The 22,459-nt window shown below is 42.2% G+C and overlaps 1 protein-coding gene across 2 annotated transcripts in view; it reads right to left on the bottom strand.

Annotated features, from left to right (window-relative positions):
* The window catches only part of pdcd11 (programmed cell death 11), a 26,021-nt gene extending 3,562 nt beyond the window's left edge, over window positions 1–22,459 (bottom strand). The window contains exons 1-32 of one of the 2 annotated variants that reach the window (XM_083975072.1): window positions 22,391–22,459; window positions 21,802–21,924; window positions 21,378–21,527; window positions 21,127–21,291; window positions 20,858–21,019; window positions 20,631–20,751; window positions 19,875–20,050; window positions 19,611–19,718; window positions 18,562–18,774; window positions 18,313–18,437; window positions 17,473–17,533; window positions 16,705–16,851; window positions 16,342–16,593; window positions 14,064–14,189; window positions 13,769–13,963; window positions 13,427–13,597; window positions 13,110–13,323; window positions 11,910–12,059; window positions 10,734–10,846; window positions 10,045–10,544; window positions 9,834–9,896; window positions 9,036–9,132; window positions 8,777–8,866; window positions 8,158–8,260; window positions 7,827–8,004; window positions 6,011–6,067; window positions 5,812–5,934; window positions 4,999–5,121; window positions 3,164–3,341; window positions 1,911–2,054; window positions 1,680–1,826; window positions 242–492 (exon numbers count right to left, since the gene is read on the bottom strand). In XM_083975072.1, coding sequence (XP_083831198.1) covers window positions 242–492; window positions 1,680–1,826; window positions 1,911–2,054; window positions 3,164–3,341; window positions 4,999–5,121; window positions 5,812–5,934; window positions 6,011–6,067; window positions 7,827–8,004; window positions 8,158–8,260; window positions 8,777–8,866; window positions 9,036–9,132; window positions 9,834–9,896; window positions 10,045–10,544; window positions 10,734–10,846; window positions 11,910–12,059; window positions 13,110–13,323; window positions 13,427–13,597; window positions 13,769–13,963; window positions 14,064–14,189; window positions 16,342–16,593; window positions 16,705–16,851; window positions 17,473–17,533; window positions 18,313–18,437; window positions 18,562–18,774; window positions 19,611–19,718; window positions 19,875–20,050; window positions 20,631–20,751; window positions 20,858–21,019; window positions 21,127–21,291; window positions 21,378–21,527; window positions 21,802–21,903 — 4,805 coding nt within the window. In that variant the 5' untranslated portion in view covers window positions 21,904–21,924; window positions 22,391–22,459. The remainder of the gene's footprint in view (window positions 1–241; window positions 493–1,679; window positions 1,827–1,910; window positions 2,055–3,163; window positions 3,342–4,998; window positions 5,122–5,811; window positions 5,935–6,010; window positions 6,068–7,826; window positions 8,005–8,157; window positions 8,261–8,776; window positions 8,867–9,035; window positions 9,133–9,833; window positions 9,897–10,044; window positions 10,545–10,733; window positions 10,847–11,909; window positions 12,060–13,109; window positions 13,324–13,426; window positions 13,598–13,768; window positions 13,964–14,063; window positions 14,190–16,341; window positions 16,594–16,704; window positions 16,852–17,472; window positions 17,534–18,312; window positions 18,438–18,561; window positions 18,775–19,610; window positions 19,719–19,874; window positions 20,051–20,630; window positions 20,752–20,857; window positions 21,020–21,126; window positions 21,292–21,377; window positions 21,528–21,801; window positions 21,925–22,390) is intronic. The other variant, XM_083975073.1, reaches the window with a different exon arrangement.

Genomic DNA, 22,459 nt, shown 5'->3' with positions numbered 1-22,459 from the left:
TCTTTTGGAGATCATTCCATCTTCCATTTGCTGAACTCTTCACAGTAACATACATTTTGACCAGGGGTGCCCAAACTTCTGCATGCAACTTTACATGTGCTGCTGTGTGACACCATCTCAGAATAAAGTCATTGTTTGCAAGCCTACACAGCTTTTTGCGTTGTCTACCATGGCTTTTCTTTTACCGTCCTCCTGCTTTCAGGGAAGCAACTTTATGACAAACATCCATCCCATCACTCACCTGAAGGAGATGGTTTTCAGAGCCCTCTCGGCCACGGCGCGGGCCTGCTCGATCTGCGTGGCCTGCAGGTGATGGGCCATGTACTGCAGCCAGAGCAGGGAGCTGTTGGGCGAGGCGAGCAGCAGGCGCTCGAAGGCCGCCGCGTCTTCGGGACGCAGGTTTGGATCCATGAGCTCCGTTTCCCGCTGAACCAGCGCCTTCTCCGCCGCCTTCTTCTCCTGCTCCACCTCATGACGAGTCTTCTTCTGAGGCTGAGGAGAGGACATCCAACACATTCAATATTAAATCACTGCTCATAATAATGTTTTGCTTTTTCTGTAATTTTGTCAAATTATTTCTATAATTATTCATTTTTGCCTGTCTGACAAATGAAGTATTTACTATTATCATCAATTATTATTATTATTATTATTATTATTATTATTATTAGTATCACCAAGCCCCATAATTATTAGCATTATCCTAACTGTTACCATTACAGGAATGCAAACGGGTCAGGACCAAAAAAGAGAGGAATTGTCCGGCGGGGTGGGGGGGGGGGGGGGGTTCCAGTAGTTCAACCCCAAACAAGTATTGAGTGCATACATAGATGGACATAGTTTTCAGAAAGTCATAATTATTACTATTAAAATAAACTGAATAAATAAAGACATGGGATGTTTCATTCAGTGTGTAATGTCTTTCCACTTAGGGCTTCCTTCACCTCTGAAACGGGGCAGAGCTCCGGGAAAAAAAAAAAAAAACGACGTTGCTGTCGCACCGAATACGTGACTAAGCGCAGCTTTGGGTAACGAGCGTGCACGTCGCGCGTCTACATTGGAGGTCAGCTGTTATCAGTATAATCAGAGGCAACCATGAATGAGTTCGCCTCAGTTTCACGTGATTGCCACTGTCAGCCTGTTAGAAAAACATTTTACTGACCCGAGCTGAGACGACCCGAGTCGTACCAGATCGAACTGGTACGACTTCAGGTCAGAAAAACACGAGTTACGGGTTGCCTGGAACGCACCATGTCGCCAACGTCACCAAATACAAAAAGAACAAATACTGAAAAATACGGCGAGGTGTTAGAGGAGCCGAACGGCTTCATCAGTGTTGTATCATTTTCCTCTTGTAGTGGCTTGGGTGAAACGGATATTTACAGACATGTAGAAGTTACACACTATAGCTTTAAGATAAGACCACTAGTCACTCCCAAGCACACATGCACAAAAAACCACAAAACTTTGTTATTGTTGTTATTGTTTACTGTTGACACCTTGTTTGTATTGTCCCTGTTTGTCATACTGCACAACAAAATAAATATAAAAAAAAAAAAAAATTAAAGACAGGAAGAGGATGAGTGATGAAGAGGAGTGGAAAGACTAAATTAAGACTTCTAAGAGATTCTCTGAGCAGGATACAAGGTCAGAAAGTTCAGTTTCCATGTTTGTCTCACCTTGCTGTCCCTGTCTTGGTCCTCTCCGTCACTGGAGTCCCCGTCCTGAGCTGCAGACGCGGGCTTCAGAGAGCTCAGTCCCGCGTCCCAGGAGAAACCTGCTGCCACCTGCAGTCTGGCTGGACCCACGGAGCCGGGTGTCACCTGCTGGGAGAGGAGGTAGGGATTTATCTGTCAGGTCTTTCATTAGTAATATCCCCAAATCTGCTGAACGTCATGGCGGTCACTTACTTTTGCAGGCTCGGGTTTGGGTTCTTCTTCATCTTCCTTATCCTCCTCTTCTCTGAAGTACACCTCAACTCCACTGTCATTATCATCCTTCTTGCTTTTCTGGGGTTTTGTCTTCTTCTTTGGGACCTGGGACTCCGCTTGTGTCTGGTACATAAAACACCATGAAGGGAAACAGTCAAGGTTTAAATAAACCACAACATATGCAGACGATTCCTTCAGTGGCCATCGGGTTGTAATTAAAGCTGCAGGGTTTATAGAGGGGCCGAGGCCGAGATCAATGCAACAATCCTTACTGTCAGACCAAAGGAGAGTCTGTACATGTACAAGCAGTGAGTCGTGTTCAGTGAGTTGAAGATTTTATGGAAAGCAGGAAGCCATGCTTTAAAGGGATAGTAGCATTTTTTTTTAAGTTTTTAAAGTACTTTAATTGCAGTAGAAGACTCTCTGCACTCCTCCCGTTAGCAACGCCAGCCCATAGCCCTGCCCAGAGATTTACAACATACAGTGTTGTGAATGGACCCAAAGAAACGGCCTATTTTCGCGGCCTAAAGGAGGTTTTACCTGGAAAAAAAATACACAGTTCCATTGTTCGCTATAATATAATTTTTCCCAGCCCTTCAAAGTGCAGGAAAAACACAGTTTTTAATTGGACCTAACCAACTCACGTATCCCTCCGCCCAGGGTTAGCGCCCGCCGATCAGCAGTTGGTTAGGTCCAAATAAAAACTGTGTTTTTCCTGCACTTTGAAGGGCTGGGAAAAATTATATTATAGTGAACAATGGAACTGTGTATTTTTTTCCAGGTAAAACCTCTTTTAGGCCGTTTCTTTGGGTCTGTTCACAACACTGTATGTTGTAAATCTCTGGGCAGGGCTATGGGCTGGCGTTGCTAACGGGAGGAGTGCAGAGAGTCTTCTACTGCAATTAAAGTACTTAGGGGCTATTTGTAGATCATACAACCCCACTTTAAAAAAAAATGCTACTATCCCTTTAATAACAGCAGTTGATGAGAAATGTACCACTCTTTTTATTCATTCCATTGCAAATACTGTTTTGCATTCCATTTGTATTGTGAATCATGTTTGTGAGACTACGGACTGAAATGAGCTGCTGAGCTAAATCTGGCATATTTACGACAATTCTATTGTCTGTTCATTAAAATGCAGAGTCCCATACAAATAAATGAATGTGAAGAAATGAAATGGATGAAAGAAAGACAGTCTGATGTGAGAGCGGTAGGAAACCGGTTGCTACCTGTTCGCTCTCAGACAGCGCGCGCTTCTTCTTCTTCTTCTGTGTCTTCAAATCGTGCTTCTTCTTCTCCTCTCCGATCAGACGCAGCGGCAGACCCAGAGACTCGGGAAGGATGTCCGGCTTCCCGGTGTCCACGGGGAGCAGGGACAGGTCAACCAACCCGTCCTCTTTGTCAATACTGAAGACCAGAATAGAAAAGAGCTGCAGACTAAAAATGGCACTGATGGTATTGATTTTTGGGTGGGTGGGGGGGGGGGGGGGGGTGGGGGTCTACATTATGTCGCTAAATTTACCCATATCAGTTTCTGAAGCTGTGATACACAATGATGAACTCCTCTTTTCCTTTATTCTACATCCATGTGGCATTTTACCCACAAAATTGTTAAAGGGATAGTTCACCCAAAATTGAAATTTCACTCATTATCCACTCACCCTCATGTGGACTAAGGGCTGGGAGAGGTTTCAGAGTCCTCCGTGGCTTCTCTGAGTTACAGGGTGACTGCATGTCCATATAACGGTTGCAAATGGATACCAACTGTCTTCGTAACAAAAAGACACACCAAAAAACATCCAAATACCTCCATGCTGCTCGTATGTAATGTCCGTCTTGTATTGAAGCCCCGAAATCAAGCTTGTTTTTTAGCTTCCGCTACAAACAAGCTTGAAATATAGACTTGTTTAATTTCTTTCGGGACAATTTCGCATGTTGGGGCTTCAATACAAGACGGACATTACATACGAGCAGCATGGAGGTATTTGGATGTTTTTTGGTGTGTCTTTTTGTTACGAAGACAGTTGGTATCCATTTGCAACCGTTATATGGACATGCACTGCTACGCCGAGACCCCCTGTAACTCAGACATGAGGGTGAGTAGATAATGAGTGAAATTTGGTTAGTTTCAGTTTATTTCGGGCAAGTCTAAAGAAATAAGAAATAAAACAGTAATGGACAGTAGGGCTGTCAGACCGAACTTCGCTATTCAAACAGAATTCGAATGTTAGTCAAAATGAGAACATTCGAAGGTGGAAACTGACGTTCGAACGTGTGCCTTCTGTAAGGAGGCAAGTTAGCGTAGTGCGTAGTAGTAAACATGTTGATGAAACAAGCAATTTTGTTGTTGTTGTGCACAAGGTAGAGCTGCAGCTTCAAATATACAAACAGAGTTGTTTTAATTGCCCGTTCATTTGGCTGCCAATCGATCGATCCGCGGGTCACTTGTGTGTCGATCACGGATCAACTGTGATCTGTTGCACCACTACTTATTATATTTAGATTTCCCTTCTTGAAGTTTTATATTAAGTTGGTAAAACTGTGTGTTGCAAATGTTACATAACAGATTTGGTTGGTATGTCCCTTAGTGGACACAGGAGGTAATAATGAGCTGTTATAGGTGGATGTAATGAGCTAAAAAAAAAAAAACACATTAAAAATGTTGAATATGATTTGAATATTTAACATAAGATGGGTTAGAAATTCGAATATGATTTTGGGGGAAGATTGACAGCCCTAATGAACAGACATAACAAATAAATACTTTACAAAGATGACGCATGAAAAATAAAAATAATTGAAAATGAAAATAATTGGATTTTTCATATCCGAAAAGAAGTAGGAAGAAGTGAAACTTATTTACTTGCACCCCCTATTCATAAATTAACTATCAAGCTTCCTTGTCATTATGATCTATACAATAAGTTAATTTATAAGTTCATTCAGCTGGATTTATTCTAATATATAGGCATAAACTACAACTTCAGATCAGAGCGTGGCCTCAGTGATTCTAAAGTTATCTTGAGCGTCTTCTGTTATGTTGGGAGCCGATGTGTTTTCTTACCTGACGATCTTGGTGGTGAGCAGCGTGTTGGGAGGCAGGTGCTCAGACAGGACCTCGTGTTTCTTGACAAAGTATTTGGTGGACTGCTGAAGCTGGGCTCTTCCAGTTATACCTCCAGACAGCCTGCAAGACAAGTATGTTGAGCACGGCTTCACGCTTGACCTCCTGTGTCCGTCACGTTAGCAAGATCACAAAGCAGCAAGAAATAATGAGCAGGATGGAGGATGTGTCACACGATACTGACTGAAATAACTACAAAGAAACCACATTGTCCAAAAACACAGGGGGCACGTTGTTCCTAGCAGAAATTCATGTTTCTTTTTTTGAGTTTATAATAAAAAAATATATCAGTTCTATAAAAAAAATAGCAGCACTTGTTGCTGTACACTCAAAGTGGGCAGAGCTTTCTGATGATCTTCCAGAGAAAACAAATCTTAATGTGCATTTACACAACCGTTTGATGTTTCTATTAGACCTACACAGTTAAAAATTATTTACCGATATCTGCCTACAAAGAAAGCTGAAGAAAAAAAAGGGAAATTCAATTATGGGATTAGTGTAGATTCTGTAAAGAGGAAGAGAAGTCAGATCTTCACTTATTCTGCTACTGCAAGGAAGTTGCACTGTTTTGGAGTCAAGTTGGTGGATGGATTTCTGTTTATTTCTGCTGATTTTTGCGAAAATAAAATCAAAATTTATTGAGTTTATACATCAACATATTCTCTGTCCTGTCTGACAGTAGAATACGTGTATGTAATATAAAGTCGAATACGTTGAAGTTAGGTTTCAGAGATGGATAAAGTTCCCAGGTACCTGATGAAGACGCCCTGCTCTCGTACAGACTTGACGTAGCCTCTGAGGACCTGGCCCGTCTTCAGCTGCTCTACAGACAAAACCTCTGGGTCCTTGGCTGGCTTGGCCTGCTGGGAGTTCACCCTGATGGAGAAGAGTGTGAATAAGTAATGCAACCTAATGCAATTTTAACTTTCTTTCACCATGAAATATGAAATACCTTGTCGGACGTAGAGACAACTGCCACTTGCCGTTTTCACACCCCAGGAGGAAACACCTGAGGCAAAAGAGGACATAAAAATAAAACTCTTACTCTGTGCTGCAAGGTGATCAAGACTGACTTATTTTCTAAATTGCTCTGCTGTTCTTAATATTCTACCTAAATAATCTCTCATTAATGTATTCTGGCCAATGGAAAAAAAAAAATCAACTGTCATCACAAGTATAATAAACTGCATACAGTCAAACAGTTCTGTTTGTTTAGCCTGAATCATCACAGTTAACTTGGTTTAGTTTAGGTTCATTAAAATAATGAAAAGAATGTAAAAAAAAAAAAAAGGAACATCACAAGACAAAAAGTCTCCTAATGATGCAGCTATGAAGGAGGCTCTTCGCAACATGATGTATGTTTTCTAGGACAAACAGAATCCTCTTATCCTTCATGAGTCAGCTTTTTATTCCACTTTATAGTGCGACATGTTCAAAAACAACTAAAAACATTCTTTGTTTGACCTTGTTTGGACAGTTTGACTTGAGAGCTAGTTCTGAGAGTCCATAAACTGTGCCCAAGGCTATTTAAAGGGATAGTTCACCCAAAATTGAATCATTATCTACTCACCCTCATGTCAACTAAGAGCTGTGAGAATTTTCAGAGTCCTCCGTGCCTTCTCTGAGTTACGGGTGTCGCTACCCGATCTGCGACGCTACCGGATCCGTGACAAAACTGGTCTGCGCATGCGCAGACCGGCCGCCATCTTGGACAGCTGCCTACGGCAACTCCACTTGGACAAACTTCATTTGGGCACTGCCCGATTTGCGTACATGCTTTAAGTTCTGTGAATTTAAAATACAGTACTGTGAAAATGATTAAAAAATAAAATAAAATAAAATAAAAACCGCGTAGGTCCGTCATAAGACAGCCGCGGCAGACTCGTTTATTCAGTGAGTGTTGTGGTAGTTGTGATTGTTTGTGGTTGTCATGGTGATGAGGCCGGCGAGAAAAGAGGACAGTAAACATTAAAAGTCGCCTGTGTTCCTGTTTTCTGAGCATCAAGATCCAGACCACCACAACCAACCCTCAATTTACATTACTAATAAAGTATTTAAAAAAATAAATAAAAAGATAAACCGTCTGTGGCGACGCACATAGGGCAGTGATCCTAAGTCAATTCAACTAAGTTTGTCCAAGTGGAGTTGCCGTACGTGGCTGTCACGGATCCGGTAGCGTCGCGGATCGGGTAGCGACAACGGGCGGTCCGTGCAGCAGTATTTGTCCATATAATGGTTGTCAATGGATACCAACTTTCTTCATCCAAAAAGACACACCAAAAAACATCCAAATACCTCCACACAGCTCGTGTGTAATGTCCCTCTTGTATTGAAGCCCCGACATGAGAAATTGTTCTGAAATAAGTCTATATTTTAAGCTTGTTTGTAGCGGAAGCTCCCAGTGTCTCGGTTCACTGCTCTTCCTGTGTCAGTGCAAATCTCGCGTGATTTGCACTGACCGGAGGAACAATTTCTCATGTCGGGGCTTCAATACAAGAGGGACATTACAGACACGCAGTATGGAGGTATTTGGATGTTTTTTGGTGTGTCTTTTTGGACGAGGAAAGTTGGTGTCCATTGACAACCATTATATGGACAAATACTGCTACGCGGACCCCCCCGTAACTCAGAGAAGGCATGGAGGACTCTGAAAATGCTCACAGCTCTTAGTCGACATGAGGGTGAGTAGATAATGAGTGAAATTTGAATTTTGGGTGAACTATCCCTTTAAGGATCTTTCAACAAACGTTGCTACTTCATCCACCGACCTGACGAGCTGATCCTTGCTGTACCCATCCAGGGGGTTTGGCCTGTACGCATCAGCCAGGTCGGTGACGGCAACGGAGCCCATGCCACCGAATGGAAGCTTGACCAGGAGGCCGATGTGTGGCTGAATGTTAGTCACCATCCCCAAAGTTACAGCGCCTTTCTCCAATTTATGAACACCTGGAACACACAGACAGACAAGTCAGGAATAACATATTGTTTTTGCATTTGAATATCTAAAATTGATACGGAGGTGTGATACAGAAAATGCAGAACAGCCAATCATAATGAAATTAGCAGATAAACATCCAGTCCGAGGTGTTGTGCTCCTACCTGTGAGTGACAGCGTGAAGCGATGAGGCTTGGAGCTCACGTCTACTACTTGAGCACGGACTGCTTGGCCAAGCTTGTGCAGTTTCTCTGGGTGGCTGGCGTCCTGGAAATAAACAATTCAGATTAAATGAATCATTCTCTTTCCAACTGTAAAAGCCTTATATTACACGTACACACTGGATGAATTACGTGTGTTTAGTGGCTGTAGAATTATACCTGCGTTTTTCATTTTGGTGCACAGGATAACAGGTTCGAGTGGACACGTGCATGTCGTGCTGTTTACATGCATGCTGTGATTCTCCCAGCAAAATTAGAGGGAGTAAAGCTGATGCTGTACTTGCATCACAGTAGCAACACGACAAAACTTGCAAATCGAAACAAATGTATTTCTTCAAAACATTTTAGCAGCAGCTGCATGTGAAGACAGTGACACTTCAGTGAGATGTTCTACACTTTTGCTTTTTTGCTGCTTTTGTACTTGGACCTTTTTGTGCACGTTAATGCTTGGAAAAGAGATTTCTTTCATCTCAAGCAATCTGGTAAAATAAAAGTATATAATAAAAATGTGTTCTTCCAGTACGTATTTAATGACATAATGCTTATTCAATTTTACACTTACTTTGGGATCGGTGATCATGGCCAAAAGCTCAACTGTCCCATTAACACATGGATCAGTGGTGACCTCCAAAGACTTCTTCTCTGGGTTAAACTGGGGACAGAGCACAAGTGTTAAAAAAAAAAAAAAACATTGTTGCAGTTGTGTTCCTTTAAAACCATTTCCCAATAATCAATTTAAGATCAATAAGTATGATTGGGTGGATACTGCTAGGGAGAAATACAGCTACTTAAAGCACATCCTCACAATTTTCAAAACCTACCTTTGATACAAAGCATGTGATTTCATCTCCGACTTTATAGCTTTTAAGTTTTTCTTTTCCTGCAACTTGTTTAAAATCTCCACTCTTATCCAGTTTGCTGAAGAGAGAAAAAACAACGAGATAAAATGTGAATAGCTATGACATCACAACAGGTTTCATGTTTAACATACCAATGTCTGGATGGCAATGGAAATTAGGACCCTGTAAATCACCTATTTCAATCTATTTTAATAACATTCAGTTTACATACATATACAGCTCTAGAAAAAATTAAGAGACAACTCCCAAAATGATCAGTTTCTCTGGTTTTACTATTTATAGATATGTGTTTGAGTAAAATTAAATTAAACATTTTTTGTTTTATTCTATCAACTACCGACAACATTTCTCCCAAAATTGAAATAAAGATATTGTCATTTAGAGCTTTTATTGGCTGAAAATGACTAAACTAGTCTAAATAACAAAAATATCAAGTCTTTTCATACCTTGGATAATAATAATAATGCAAAGAAAACATGTTCATATTTATTCCTAAACAACACAGCAAGAATATTTTAACTCAGGAAGAGTTTATAAATCAGTTTTTGTGGGATAATGTCAATGTTTAATCCCAGCAGTGGTTTTTATAATCTTCCAATGAAACCAGATGTGGTTCAGGTGTTTGTGTTGGTATTAAAAAAAGAAAAGAAAATGTAGAGATGCTTTAAGAAACATTTGAAAGTGGTCTCTTATTTTTTTCCAGCGCTGTATATATATAGTATATATATTATGTAAGGTTGATGATAATTGCACAATTACCTTGGAATGAGTGTAAGCTCAGGAATGGTGTAGGTATATTTGGGATGGGAAAAGGGCAAGAATCTGAAAAAAAAGAGTAATTCATGTTAAATTCACTACACAAATAATAAATCACCACATTCCCCTTCTTTCTTTTACAGCGATGTTAAAAGGTTAAGAACGGAACTCGTCTGTTCTAACATGGAAACTGCAGCTCTTCATCAGTGTTTACCTGTGAGTGGAGACTTCTCGTCCTCCGATGACCCTGGCGTTGACCGCGCTGCCCACTTTGACCGAGGACGTCGGGAACGAGCCCAGAGACACGTTGTCCACCTCCAGCACCTCGGACACGTGCACGCTGCCTGTGCTTCCGTCGTCCAGCGCCACCTGAATGCAGGTGGGCTTCACCGTCTTCACCTTCCCCTGCAGCACGTCGCCGTAGCGATGGCCCTTGGAGCCCGGCTGGTTCTCCGAGGTGGTGCGCTGTCGCTTGGATGCGGTGCGCTGCCACGACACTAGAGGGAGCCCTTGCAGTTCCTGACAGCTTCCCTCTATCACCTCCACGGCCAGACTCATCCCGGCCTTCAGCTTCTCCGAGTCGAACAGCAGCACCTCGTTCAGGTGGCTGCGGGTTTGGATCACGGTCATTTGCGCCGTGTCGTCCAATGAGATAACGGCAAAGTCTTTGTCCGTGTGCTGCACCATGGCTGTGTACTGTGTCCCTTCGTTTAACTGTAGAAATACATCCAAACAGAAACGCTAAAGTCACAACGGTGAAAGTCCCAACACAGAAACACAAAACATTTACCTCACATCGTCTGACCAGTTAGAGAAATACCACCTGCAGCATGTTAATGAATATAAAACATATATGACTTAACTTTCAGGTCAGTAAATGGCTTTAGGATGAATGACACTCACAGATTTCTTGTTCCGGAGCAGCTTGGAAAGTATGGACACATGGACACAGGTAGACGGGATGTCAACATGAAGGACGACCGCAGTGACTTTCTGTCCTGAGGTCAGTTTAACACCTGAAAAACACATATTGTAAGTGTGAAACACAGAAGTCAGAAATATCTTCACTGCAGTGTCCTGACACTAATGGATAGTATTTGTGTTATAGTATATGTGATTTTTTTAATCTACCTAATTTGTTTTGTTTGTTTTATGTTGAGTAGAGTTTTTGTCTTATGATGTGCCATCATTCTATGTGTGTAAGCCTAAATACCAGGGCAGTTGTACCTTTACTTTTAAATGCAGTGACAATAAAGGCATCATAAAATCTTAAAGGTACATTGTGTAGGAATTCCTCCCATCTAGCGTTCTCTCAACTCAATTGTATTTTTCATGCTGCATTCACATGAAATTGGGCAGACAGTAGACAGACGACATAAACAAGCCTCTATGTAAACAAAGTGGTCCGTCAGCACGAGGCAAAACAATACATGTGACAATGTTGTCATGGCGATGTCGTACGGTTTACCTGACCCACGTTTTACCAGCTTTCGCTCCACTTCTGTGACTAAAATGACATCTGGTTTGTTACTGACGGCCGTCTGCCCGACTGCAGGTGAATGCAACAGTGTGATCATCAATCAACATCAGTGTAACGCTCCATTCCTCCTCACTGCGTTACCGCGGTGACTTTTCACAGACGCCACCTCGACCTGAGCCGACAGCTCCGGTGTCTGCGCTGAGTTTCCGTGGTTTCCTACCGTCACGCTGCCGCTGAACGTAAAAACATGGCGACACCACATGGCAGCCAGCACCGAGCTTACCCGCTCCATGTAGATATGAATGATATGAACGGCTAATTCAGAGCTGAAAGGAACACTTCAGTTTGGTGATGGGGGGGATTACTGATTAATGAAAAACAGACTTTTGAACCAAATAATTGATTTTCGTGAATAGATAACAGGAGAAGTTACACAATGTCCCTTTAAGACACACATGCCAGTCAGTAACGCAGCGTTTCATTGTATTGCCAACAAACCTGGTACCAGCTCATACCAAAAGTACGGTAAGAAACTGCAGGAAATGTGGATGATATTTCTAAAGGAGTAAAACACTCAGTTACTGTTTCTAAATACATACCCATGACATGGTGTTTGGTGGCCTGTATGGTGGCACCTCCCAAATCATCAGATGTAAATGTCGCACCGCTGTCGTCGGCAGAATCCACCGTGAGCTTCAGCTTCTGACCGACACACAGAGCAGCCAGCTGCTGGCGAAGGTCACTGTTATCTGAGAGAGAGAGAGAGAGAGAGAGAGGTTAGACACTATACACACACCTGACTTCACCTGAGGTCTGAAATGTCAAAACATGAGATTGTAATGCAATGTTTACATCTGACTCTGAGCTGTCTTCACAGAGAGAGAGAGGGAGACAGCACATCAACACACACATGCATAGGGTATATAAAAGTATATATAGAACAAATCACCTTGTTGTTTATAACTACTTCCGGGTAGAAAACCAGCATGAGAATAGTGACGGACGAGAGTTTCGCTATATATAGCCTATCAAATTTTTCATGTCACTATCTTGTCACTAATCTTATGTTTGTTAAGTTTATAAAACCAATGATTGGACAAACATTACTATTTATGTGTGCACATTTTTGTAATTATGGTTATCATAGATTAGCCGGGCTAACTGTTAGCTACCTGTTTAACTTTAATAACTCAGTGACTCAATAAACGGTCCATGAAAAAATATTTTCTCTAGCGGATATCTTAGTTCCAACATGACTGAGCTAACTGGAGTAGTTTCATGTCGTGTCCCACAACGGGAGGGTTTTAACAGCTGACGTCCTGACGTTAGCTTAGCTTCCACTGTTAGCTTAGCTACCGCCGTTAGCTTTGCTACCGCCGTCAGCTGTCCCTGTCAGCTGCAGCCACTGATGCTTTCTAGACACCGTGATTCCCCCCAAACTGAATAAATACAACACATAGCAACACAAAACACACACACAGAAATAGTAATGTTTCTTCAATCATGTCAGATTTGTCTAAACGGTGATAGGGCGTGAAAAATATGATATACATATAGCTAAACTCTTGTTCGTTACTATGTTCTCATTCAAATTACGTGCTGGTTTTCTACCCGGAAGTAGCTATAAACAACAAGGCGATTCGGTCTATACATTTTATTTTATTTTATTTGTATATTTGATTCTGTGACTTGTATTTGTTTTTGTTTCATTGATCCTTTGGCAACACAGTTCTTGTAACATTCTTGTAACATTCATGCCAGAGAGAGAGAGAGACAGAGAGAGAGAGAAGCGTGTGTACCTCTCAGAGCCAACATCTGGTTGACAGCCTTTCTCTCCTGCAGACCGTTAATGAGTCTGGTCTGGGCTGCGCCCTCTGCAGAGATCACCTCCGATATCTTCAGGGTGATCAGGAAGCGCCGCTTTTCTTCGTCCAGGTTGGTCACCTTGGCGATGACCGTCTGGCCCAGTTGAAAGGCGGTGGTGGTATCGCTGATGAACCTGTCGGCCATGGCCTGGGATGCAGAGCAGAGAGAGGATTTTAGGAGAAAAAAACAAACAAAGAGTGTCAGGACAGATAACCGTGTCAGAGGAGGCCAGACAAAGCCCTTTACTCACCGACTTTGGAGCCAGACCGACGAGGCCATATGGGAACTCTACAAAGACGCCGTAGGACATGATGTTCTTGACGCAGCCAATCAGCTGCATCCCGACCGTGATCTCCGAGAAATCCTTGGCAACCACCCCCTCCTCCAGCGACCACCTCACTGTGGGTTTCTTAGTGAGAGTCTATAAAAAAGGAGCTGCTAAGGAAAACACAACACTTCTTCTTTTCACACTTATGAGAAAATATGAGAATTATCTTCCCTGGAAATGGTGAAAGTAAATTAAATATTTGATGCTGTACATAAATCAATCAAAGTAGGGTTGATATGAACTTTTCTGTTAATATCAGGATACGATATTCTGTTTGTTCTTGCTGAAACACATGAGGTCTGAGATGTTGTCTCCCTCCCGCAGACTGTCCCACAGCAGCGGGCACGTGGACATGTGATCGGAGAGATGCATGGTGGGTACTATGGCGCGTACGTCATCGGGGAGGATGGCCACCTCCAGACCGTTCAGCAACTTTTTCACCACCTTGGCCTCCAGTGTCTACATCACACACACACACACACACACACAGTGCAGGTGTTAGATCAGTGAGATGAGGCCGGGGGGGAGAGAAAAGTGAAGCACGAGGTCTTTAACTTACCTTCCCCATCTCACAGTCCGGCTGGGGCTTGGCAGCTTCCTCCGTCTCTCCCTCCACCGCGCTCTTAAAGGACAGCACCAGCTTCGCCTTGTCCGGGTCCGACTGAAGAACTTTAGCCTTCAACACCTGAAACGTCACGCACAACAAACAAAATACCAGATTAGAAAAAGCACAAAGATAACAAAGTGATCAGTGAACAACAATGAGCATCTAAAACTTGGAACTTAAAGGGATAGTTCAACATTTTGGCAAACTGGCCCATTGCCATAGTCATAGCAGTAGGTTTGTTTCCTTTAATTGTCGGTGCAAGCTATTTTTAGAATGGCGGAGCAGAGCCGCGAGCTGCTCAGGGCTATGCTACGGAGGCTCATGGGATTTCTTGGTTTCCCTCATCAAACTCATCAAATACACAATCCAACAACTCCAAAACACTCTTGTGGACAAGTTGTGACCTGCACATTCACCACGCTATGTGATAATAACAGAACTTGACCAGACAGAGTTGTTTTAGAGGGAAATTCATGCAAAACAGCTGATGCGCGTTCCCGTCAGGGGCAGTTTTTCAGCAAGCAGTCTCTGCATTTGCCTCGAAAGCAACTCCTATACTATACTAGACTATAGACTACGTACGGTACGTGAATTATCGTCTATTACATCGTTACATCTTAAAGCATGGCTATATTGGAAAACCAGATCTGTGATCACAACCCCGTTTAAGCTCGTCTGTCTGTGGGACTTCTGCTAGGACACCACCTACAAATTGTGGGTATCTTGAAATACTTCTACTTCTGAAATACTAAAGTCTAGCAATACAGCACTTGTTATTAAAGGCATTAAAGGCTTTTCCATTTTCCACTTTGGGTGTATGAGGGGCGCTGTCGCGGACGGCTGCCAGCTAGATCGCTCCACTCTGTCCTTTACATATCTAATTTTTAGATTGTGTTTTTCGGACTTTGTATTACAGCACTTTTTAAATTAATGTTGCACTGTATTTAACTTTTAACTTATATCTAGGTTGCTTCTTTGTTGTATATATTGTCTAGACATTGCAGGATATATTTTGTCATATATTTTCCTCCTTGTATCCTATTTATTTCTATTTTCTCTGGAGCGGCCTGGCCGAATAATTTCCTTCGGGATGAATAAAGTTTTATCTAATCTAATCTAATCTCAGGGATGCAAACGGGTCAGGACCAAAAAAGAGAGGAATTGTCTGGCGGGGGGGTGGGGGGGGGCTCACCATTAACAATATCACAGAAAAGTCAATTTCCAGTAGTTCAACCCCAACCAAGTATTGAGTGCATATAGATGGACATCGTTTTCAGAAGGCCAACATTTCTATATTAAAAATGCTTTAAAAAAAATAAAAACCATTGCAATATTTCAATTTTGGAGATACTGATTTTTAGGTCTTCACTGAATGTTAGTCATAATTATTACTATTAAAATAAACTGAATAAATAAAGACATGGGATTTAACATCCCATTCAGTGTGTAATGGACATATGGGCCTATATAATGTGTTAGTTTCACTTTAATTGAACACATTCTACATCGCGGAGGCGACGTCTCTCCTTCACCGTAGAAACGGGGCAGAGCTCCGTGGAGACACCTGCCTGACACAGCAACGGACATGCACGGGGGGAAAACGGCGGCGCCGTCGCACCGACTGCACGCGGATACGCGCTGCTTTGGGTAACGAGCGCGCACGTCGCGCGTCTATTGGAGGTAGGCTGTTACCAGTATAATCAGAGACAACCATGAATGAGTTTGCCTCAGTTTCACGTGATTGTCACTGTCAGCCTGTTAGAAAAACATTTTACTGACCCCAGCTGAGACGCTGAGACGCTGAGACACTGAGACCCCCCCCCTCAAAAAACAAAAACTCTTCGGATCTGAACGATTCACACAAGTCACCTAATTGGTCATGAAAAAAGCGAGTTTCGCTTTTCGGCGCGCTGTTTGCATCCCAATCTAATTATGCAATAAAACCCAGCACCTAATAATCTTGATGATTAATCTTGTGTGGTCCCCCTAGTCCATACTGATCTTATTTTAATGGTTTAATGGTCTATTGTAATTTTGTCTGGCGTCCTTTGAATCTGTCTGTTTTTTTCATCCAACAACAACCTCCCAATGGGACAAGAGATGGAAATTGGTCATGTGGCTACAATCTCACAGATTTATATGTTCATTAATATGTACTGTCCCATTTAAAAAAATAAATAAATCATGAATCATAAATACATTTCAAAAACATCTTATTCTATGTCCTCACCTGCCCGACGTAGAAGAACTCATCAGGATTGATGATGGGCTCAGAGCTGAGTTCACCTAGCGGCACCAGACCCTTGACGTTGTTGTAGAAACGAACGATGCAGCCGAAGTTTTTGATGCTGACGATGAAGCCGTGGGAGATGCAGCCGGGACGAGCGTCGGCGAAACTGAGGAACAGCGGCAGGGAGCTTTCCACCAGAGCCTTCTTCCTGGTCAGGTACAGCTTCTTATTCTCTGCGTCTACTGACAGCACCTGAAGGAAAACGTACGCACACACACAGAGGAATAAGACAAATATACAAAACCACCAAAGAGTTGAAACTGTATGTTTCAGATTTAAAACAAATGGAGACCCGTTACTGACCCGACATTTGATCTTCATGCCCTCTGTGTACTTCTTCTCGGGGTTTTTGAGGATGATGTCAGAGAGGTGGGTCCGAGGCACCAGACCTTTAATGTGATCGGACAGATGCACCACCATGCCGTGATTCAGCAGGACCGACACTTTGCCCTTGGTGAAAAGAGACACAAGGAGGAAAGAGGATGTGAGACAGATAACAGAGAAAGGCAGAGAGACAGAAACTTGTAAAAAAGGAAAAGATAATTTATGAAGTAAAGGAAATTAAATGAATTTTTCAACACAATAAAAATGGAGATGTCCTTGTCCATTAAGTCAATGTTTCATTGCTATCTCAAGTCAAAGACATCTGATTCCTCCTGACAGTTTAGCACGCTGTCGTCTTTCTTTATAAAAAAGAAGAATTAGATAATCATGATTTCTCATTCACATCTACATCATCACCCTCATTGAAAAAAAGCCAGAATCTAAATTTATGAATGTCTAAGTGTTTTCTCTCACAAGGGTTTAACTACTAGACACCACATGTTTCCTACTTCACTGAAAAGTCCTTCAGTTTAAGTCCAAGTTTCTATTTTCCCACAATACACTTCATATTGTAGCATGACTGACTTACAATGTGAAATAATAATAAAAAGCTACAAAACAACAACAACAACAACAACTGATGTGATACTGTATTAGATAACTTAGATGTAACCAGTCTGGGCTTTTAAAGTAGGAACCTACTGTGTGTTGCTTTTGCAGGTCTATTCAAGCAAAGTACACAATTACCTCGACAACTTGACCAGCCTGGAGATCATGATACCTATAAAATGGCCTCTCAATCACACTCCTGGAAATAAGACAAGACAGTTTTTTTAGGTCAGAATTTCAAAATGGATTTGTGAGTTCACAGTTTGCCATGAGCTTAAAGGGATAGTTCACCCAAAATTGAAATTTAACTCATTATCTACTCACCCTCATGTCGACTAAGGGCTGGGAGAAGTTTCAGAGTCCTCCGTTCCTTCTCTGAGTTACAGGGGGTCTCGGCGTAGCAGTGCATGTCCATATAACGGTTGCAAATGGATACCAACTGTCTTCGTAACAAAAAGACACACCAAAAAACATCCAAATACCTCCATGCTGCTCGTATGTAATGTCCGTCTTGTATTGAAGCCCCGAAATGTGAAATTGTCCCGAAAAAAATGTAATAAGTCTATTTTTCAAGCTTGTTTGTAGCGGAAGCTCCTCTTCCCAGTTCATCCAAATTTGACGAACCGGGAAGAGGAGCTTCGCGAAGCTTCCGCTACAAACAAGCTTGAAATATAGACTTATTTAATTTTCTTCAGGACAATTTCTCATTTTGGGGCTTCAATACAAGACGGACATTACATACGAGCAGCATGGAGGTATTTGGATGTTTTTTGGTGTGTCTTTTTGTTACAAAGACAGTTGGTATCCATTTGCAACCGTTATATGGACATGCACTGCTACGCCGAGACCCCCTGTAATTCAGAGAAGCCACGGAGGACTCTGAAACTTCTCCCAGCCCTTAGTCGACATGTGGGTGAGTAGATAATGAGTTAAATTTCAATTTTGGGTGAACTATCCCTTTAATCTGGAGCCACATACTTGCGCAAACTAGCAAAATGAATCTGTTCCATGGGGCTGAAGTCCAGGATCCTGCAGGTGTGCTCAGGCTTGGCCAGCGCTCTGTTCTCATTTGCTGGAGCGCTCCCCTCTTTCAGGTTGTTCCTCTGCCAAGAAAGACAATAAACCATTTAAACCAAACGCTCTGTTGGCAGCACATCTGCAGACAGCGATTATTCTTTGTTACAATTAACACGGGTTAAAAGCCGCCAAAGCATCAAACTGACTCACGTGCACAAATGCCAATGTTTTGTCGGGCAGTTCCAGCATGGCTCCGGACATGTGGTGTACGGTGGTCATTTTGCAGCCGTTCACAACCTCTCCAATGCGCTCGCCACCGGCAGGGTTGGGCTCAACGGTTTTCCCGGGCTGAACCAGAAAGCTGCGCAGACTCAAACCCACCAGACGCGTGGTCGGCTCCACGTACAGCACACAGGCCTGGACCTGAGTGGGCGGAGGCAAAAGTACAAGAGATGGTTAGGATGCCAACTTCCCCATCTACACTGAGCACATACATTATACATTAAGTGGTAATATGTGACGCCGTCATGTGAGATCATTTTAATAGGGTGCTTTTTTAAAGGGATAGTTCAACATTTTGGCAAGTTGGCACAAAGACATAATCCCAACAACAATCCCAATTGTCGGTGCAAGATATTTTTAGAACGGCGGAGCAGAGCCGTGAGCTGCTCAGAGCTACGCTACGGAGGCTCATGGGATTTCTTGGTTTCCCTCATCAAACTCATCAAATACACAATCCAACAACTCCACAACGCTCTGGTGGACAAGTTGTGACCTGCACATTCACCACGCTATGAGATAATAACAGAACGTTACCAGACAGAGTTGTTTTAGAGGGAAATTCATGCAAAACCACTGATGCCCGTTCCTGTCGGGGCAGTTTTTCAGCAAGCAGTCTCTGCATTTGCCTCGAAAACAACTCTGTCTCGTAACATTCTGTTATTATTTCATAGAGTGGTGAATGTGCAGGTCACAACTTGTCCACCAGAGCGTTTTGGAGTTGTTGGATTGTGTATTTGATGAGTTTGATGAGGGAAACCAAGAAATCCCATGAGCCTCCGTAGCGTAGCTCTGAGCAGCTCACGGCTCTGCTCCGCCGTTCTAAAAATAACTTGCACCGACAATTAAAGGTAACGAACCCACTCAAAAACTATAGGGATTATGGCAATGGGCCAATTTGCCAAAATGTTGAACCATCCCTTTAAATCCAAAATGTTAATGACAATGAACGTCTTTTTCCTGTGCTGAGTCTGAGTCACCTCTGCTCCCTCTGTGTAGTCTGATGCCTGTTCTGGCTCCATGTGGAGAAAGTCCACCTGACCACTGAAGGAGGACAGGAAGTCCAGGATCAGACCATGTCTGGTAACCTGCAATAAAGACATTTCAACATTATCAAAATGAACAAACAGTAGATCATTCAGTGGACAGAAAAATAACAATAGAATTTTTCCAGTGAAATTTCACCCTTTTTAGACAAAATCTGTATAATATTATTCCTATTATGATTAAAATGTTGCCTCTACCTTCTTGATGGTGGATTTGACCAGAAGACCAGGCAGAAGGTTAGTGAGGTTCCAGCCGTGTGTGGCCTCGGCACAGGTCTGGGCGATGGTGGAGGGGTTGATGGAGAGCTGGACCACACGCCCTTCGTTCTTTATTTCCTCTATTGGACAGGTCACATACTGACCCACTTTCAGCTCTGCCGACATGAGAACATAGGAGACATGAACACCTGATATTCACCTGATATCCACCAGATCAATTACTAATAGGGACTGTGTGGTTCCATACAGGAAAACCTCTTTCAGTCAAAATGCCCTGTCAACGAAAGGAACTGCAATCTGGAACACACTACCCTTACCCATAAAGGAATGCCCTACCTTGACTACTTTTAAGAGCCACCTGAAGGTATGGCTCAGAGCCAACCAAACGTGTAATCACCTTTAATGTCCTAACTGCATGCTTCTAATGTACTGATCTGTCTTAACATATATTAGTACTAGTATTGTGTTGTAATAGTGTATGTGTTTATGCTATTTCCTACTTAAAATGTATTCTAACCTTTTGTACTGTATTGTAACACCAACTTGCCTAGAGGACTCCAGATGGAAATTAGCCCACGGGCTACAATCTGGCACATTTACAGGTACTACGGTACATGTTTTATTAATGTGCATTGTCCTGACTTCTAAATAAATAAATTACAAATTACAAATTACAATTCTGACCAATGTGAATAATTTCCTCAGTGAATGAAAAGCGTAATTGTTTTGTCATACCCTCTGGTTTGTTGTGTTTGTCTTTTATTGCTTTCATAGACAGGAAAGCTTTGGACCCGTTGATCCCTATGTCAACGATGCAGCCATGATCCTCAACACTTTCCACACATCCACTCAAGACCTAAGACACAGTGATGACATATTAATATATATTTTGTTTGAAACCAACAAAAAAAACAATCAACTAATATTTTCCTGACTGATGATGTTGCACATGAATGACTCACCATGCCAGCTTTCAGACTGCTTGAAGTGAGACCCTTGTTGACTAGCTTGGGATTGATTGACAGCTGGATGCTCAGAGAGCCTCCTTTGGCTACATCCAACTTGGCAACCACACACCTCAACACCATGCCGGGGTGGAAGAGAAGCGGCAGAGAACAGAACTCCTGTGAAATACAGAGAGCAAATATTAGAAAATATGACTAAATATTCTGGGATGTGTGCTAATTTCTTTATTATTCAGTATATTGAAAGCATCGCGGCAAAGTATTACCTCCGTCTCATCTGACGCCAGTTGCTCGTTGAGCAGCTTGGTGTACGAGTCGCTGATGTTCTTGATGCTGAGGAAACCTTTTAGACCACAAGGCAGACTGACGGTCACCTCGAAGTCTGCAACCTCCTTCACACAGCCCAGCATCAGCATGCCTTCCTTCACACTCTGGGAGAAACAACATGGAAAATAGAATTACATTAGGCACAATTAATAAATTATTAATATGCCTTAGGCCTTCCCAAATATATTACCTTCAGGTGTAGGATTTCCACACACTTGGCCGCTTCATTGAGAGTCAGGCCATCTTCTTTTCCTTTGCTCGTCTTTTGCTTTTTAGGTTTCTTTCCGTCATCTTTGACTGCCCCCTTCCTTTTCTTTGTTTCTGCTTGTTCGTTTGACGGCTGGAGAAAACGGGGAAAACATTTTACTCAAACATTCTAGTGTGAGACTAAAAAAGCACACAGTGCACAGTCCACATTTATCGACACAGTTGAAAAGAAAGGAGTGTGTGGAGCAGCAGATGAGAGTAAGAGAAAAGGAGACTTTGTGCAGATTATAAGAATACATAGCGTGACAATGTGTGATAATAAACTGATTTGACCAGACAAAGTAGATCTTCGCACAGACATGGATATAGAAGTTTTATCTTTTTTTTTTAAGGAAAATAAACTTTACCTGGAAGAGGTTGTCCACTTCACCCCGCTGCACCACTATTTTACTATCAGTGGGCTTCTTTGCTGTCCCTCCTCGAGGGAAATCTTCCTCCATCGATGCCATGTTTAATGTTGATTCAGACGTCTGAGACAATTGAAGGAAATGTGAATAAAATAATTTCAAAGCAAAATTTTTAAACGCTGTTGACACACCTCAACTCATGGGCAGACTCTAGACCAGTTTGACTGTATTAATGTTACTGTAAACTTTACATTTCAATCACAGCGAATATTATGGACAAGCAGTCTCAAATGTAACGACACTTGATTACCTGAAAGGCACGGGGGGGTTGTGTTTTTTAACCACATACGTTTTGATTTCTCACTAACTAATGAAACTATTTGAGCTCTTGGAAAACCAGAAAAAGGCATGTCCACCGTCCATTAGGACTGAAAAAATACATGAGGATAACGTGAATCGTTGGATAAAGGTAACATGTTTCGGTGTATATACCTAATGTATGCATAGCGAGTCTCGATTCAACCTCCGTTTTCAAATCAAATACATTTTACAATATACTCTCGCTTTTTACAATGAAATATTTACTTACATTAAATCTCCAGCTTGTGGATATCCCAAACTCACATGCTGTTCAGCAACACGCCATGATCGCAACCCG

The sequence above is a fragment of the Trachurus trachurus genome, assembly GCF_905171665.1.
Source record: "Trachurus trachurus genome assembly, chromosome: 1".
Taxonomy (NCBI): Eukaryota; Metazoa; Chordata; class Actinopteri; order Carangiformes; family Carangidae; genus Trachurus; species Trachurus trachurus.
This window is presented reverse-complemented; position numbering and strand designations above follow the sequence as displayed.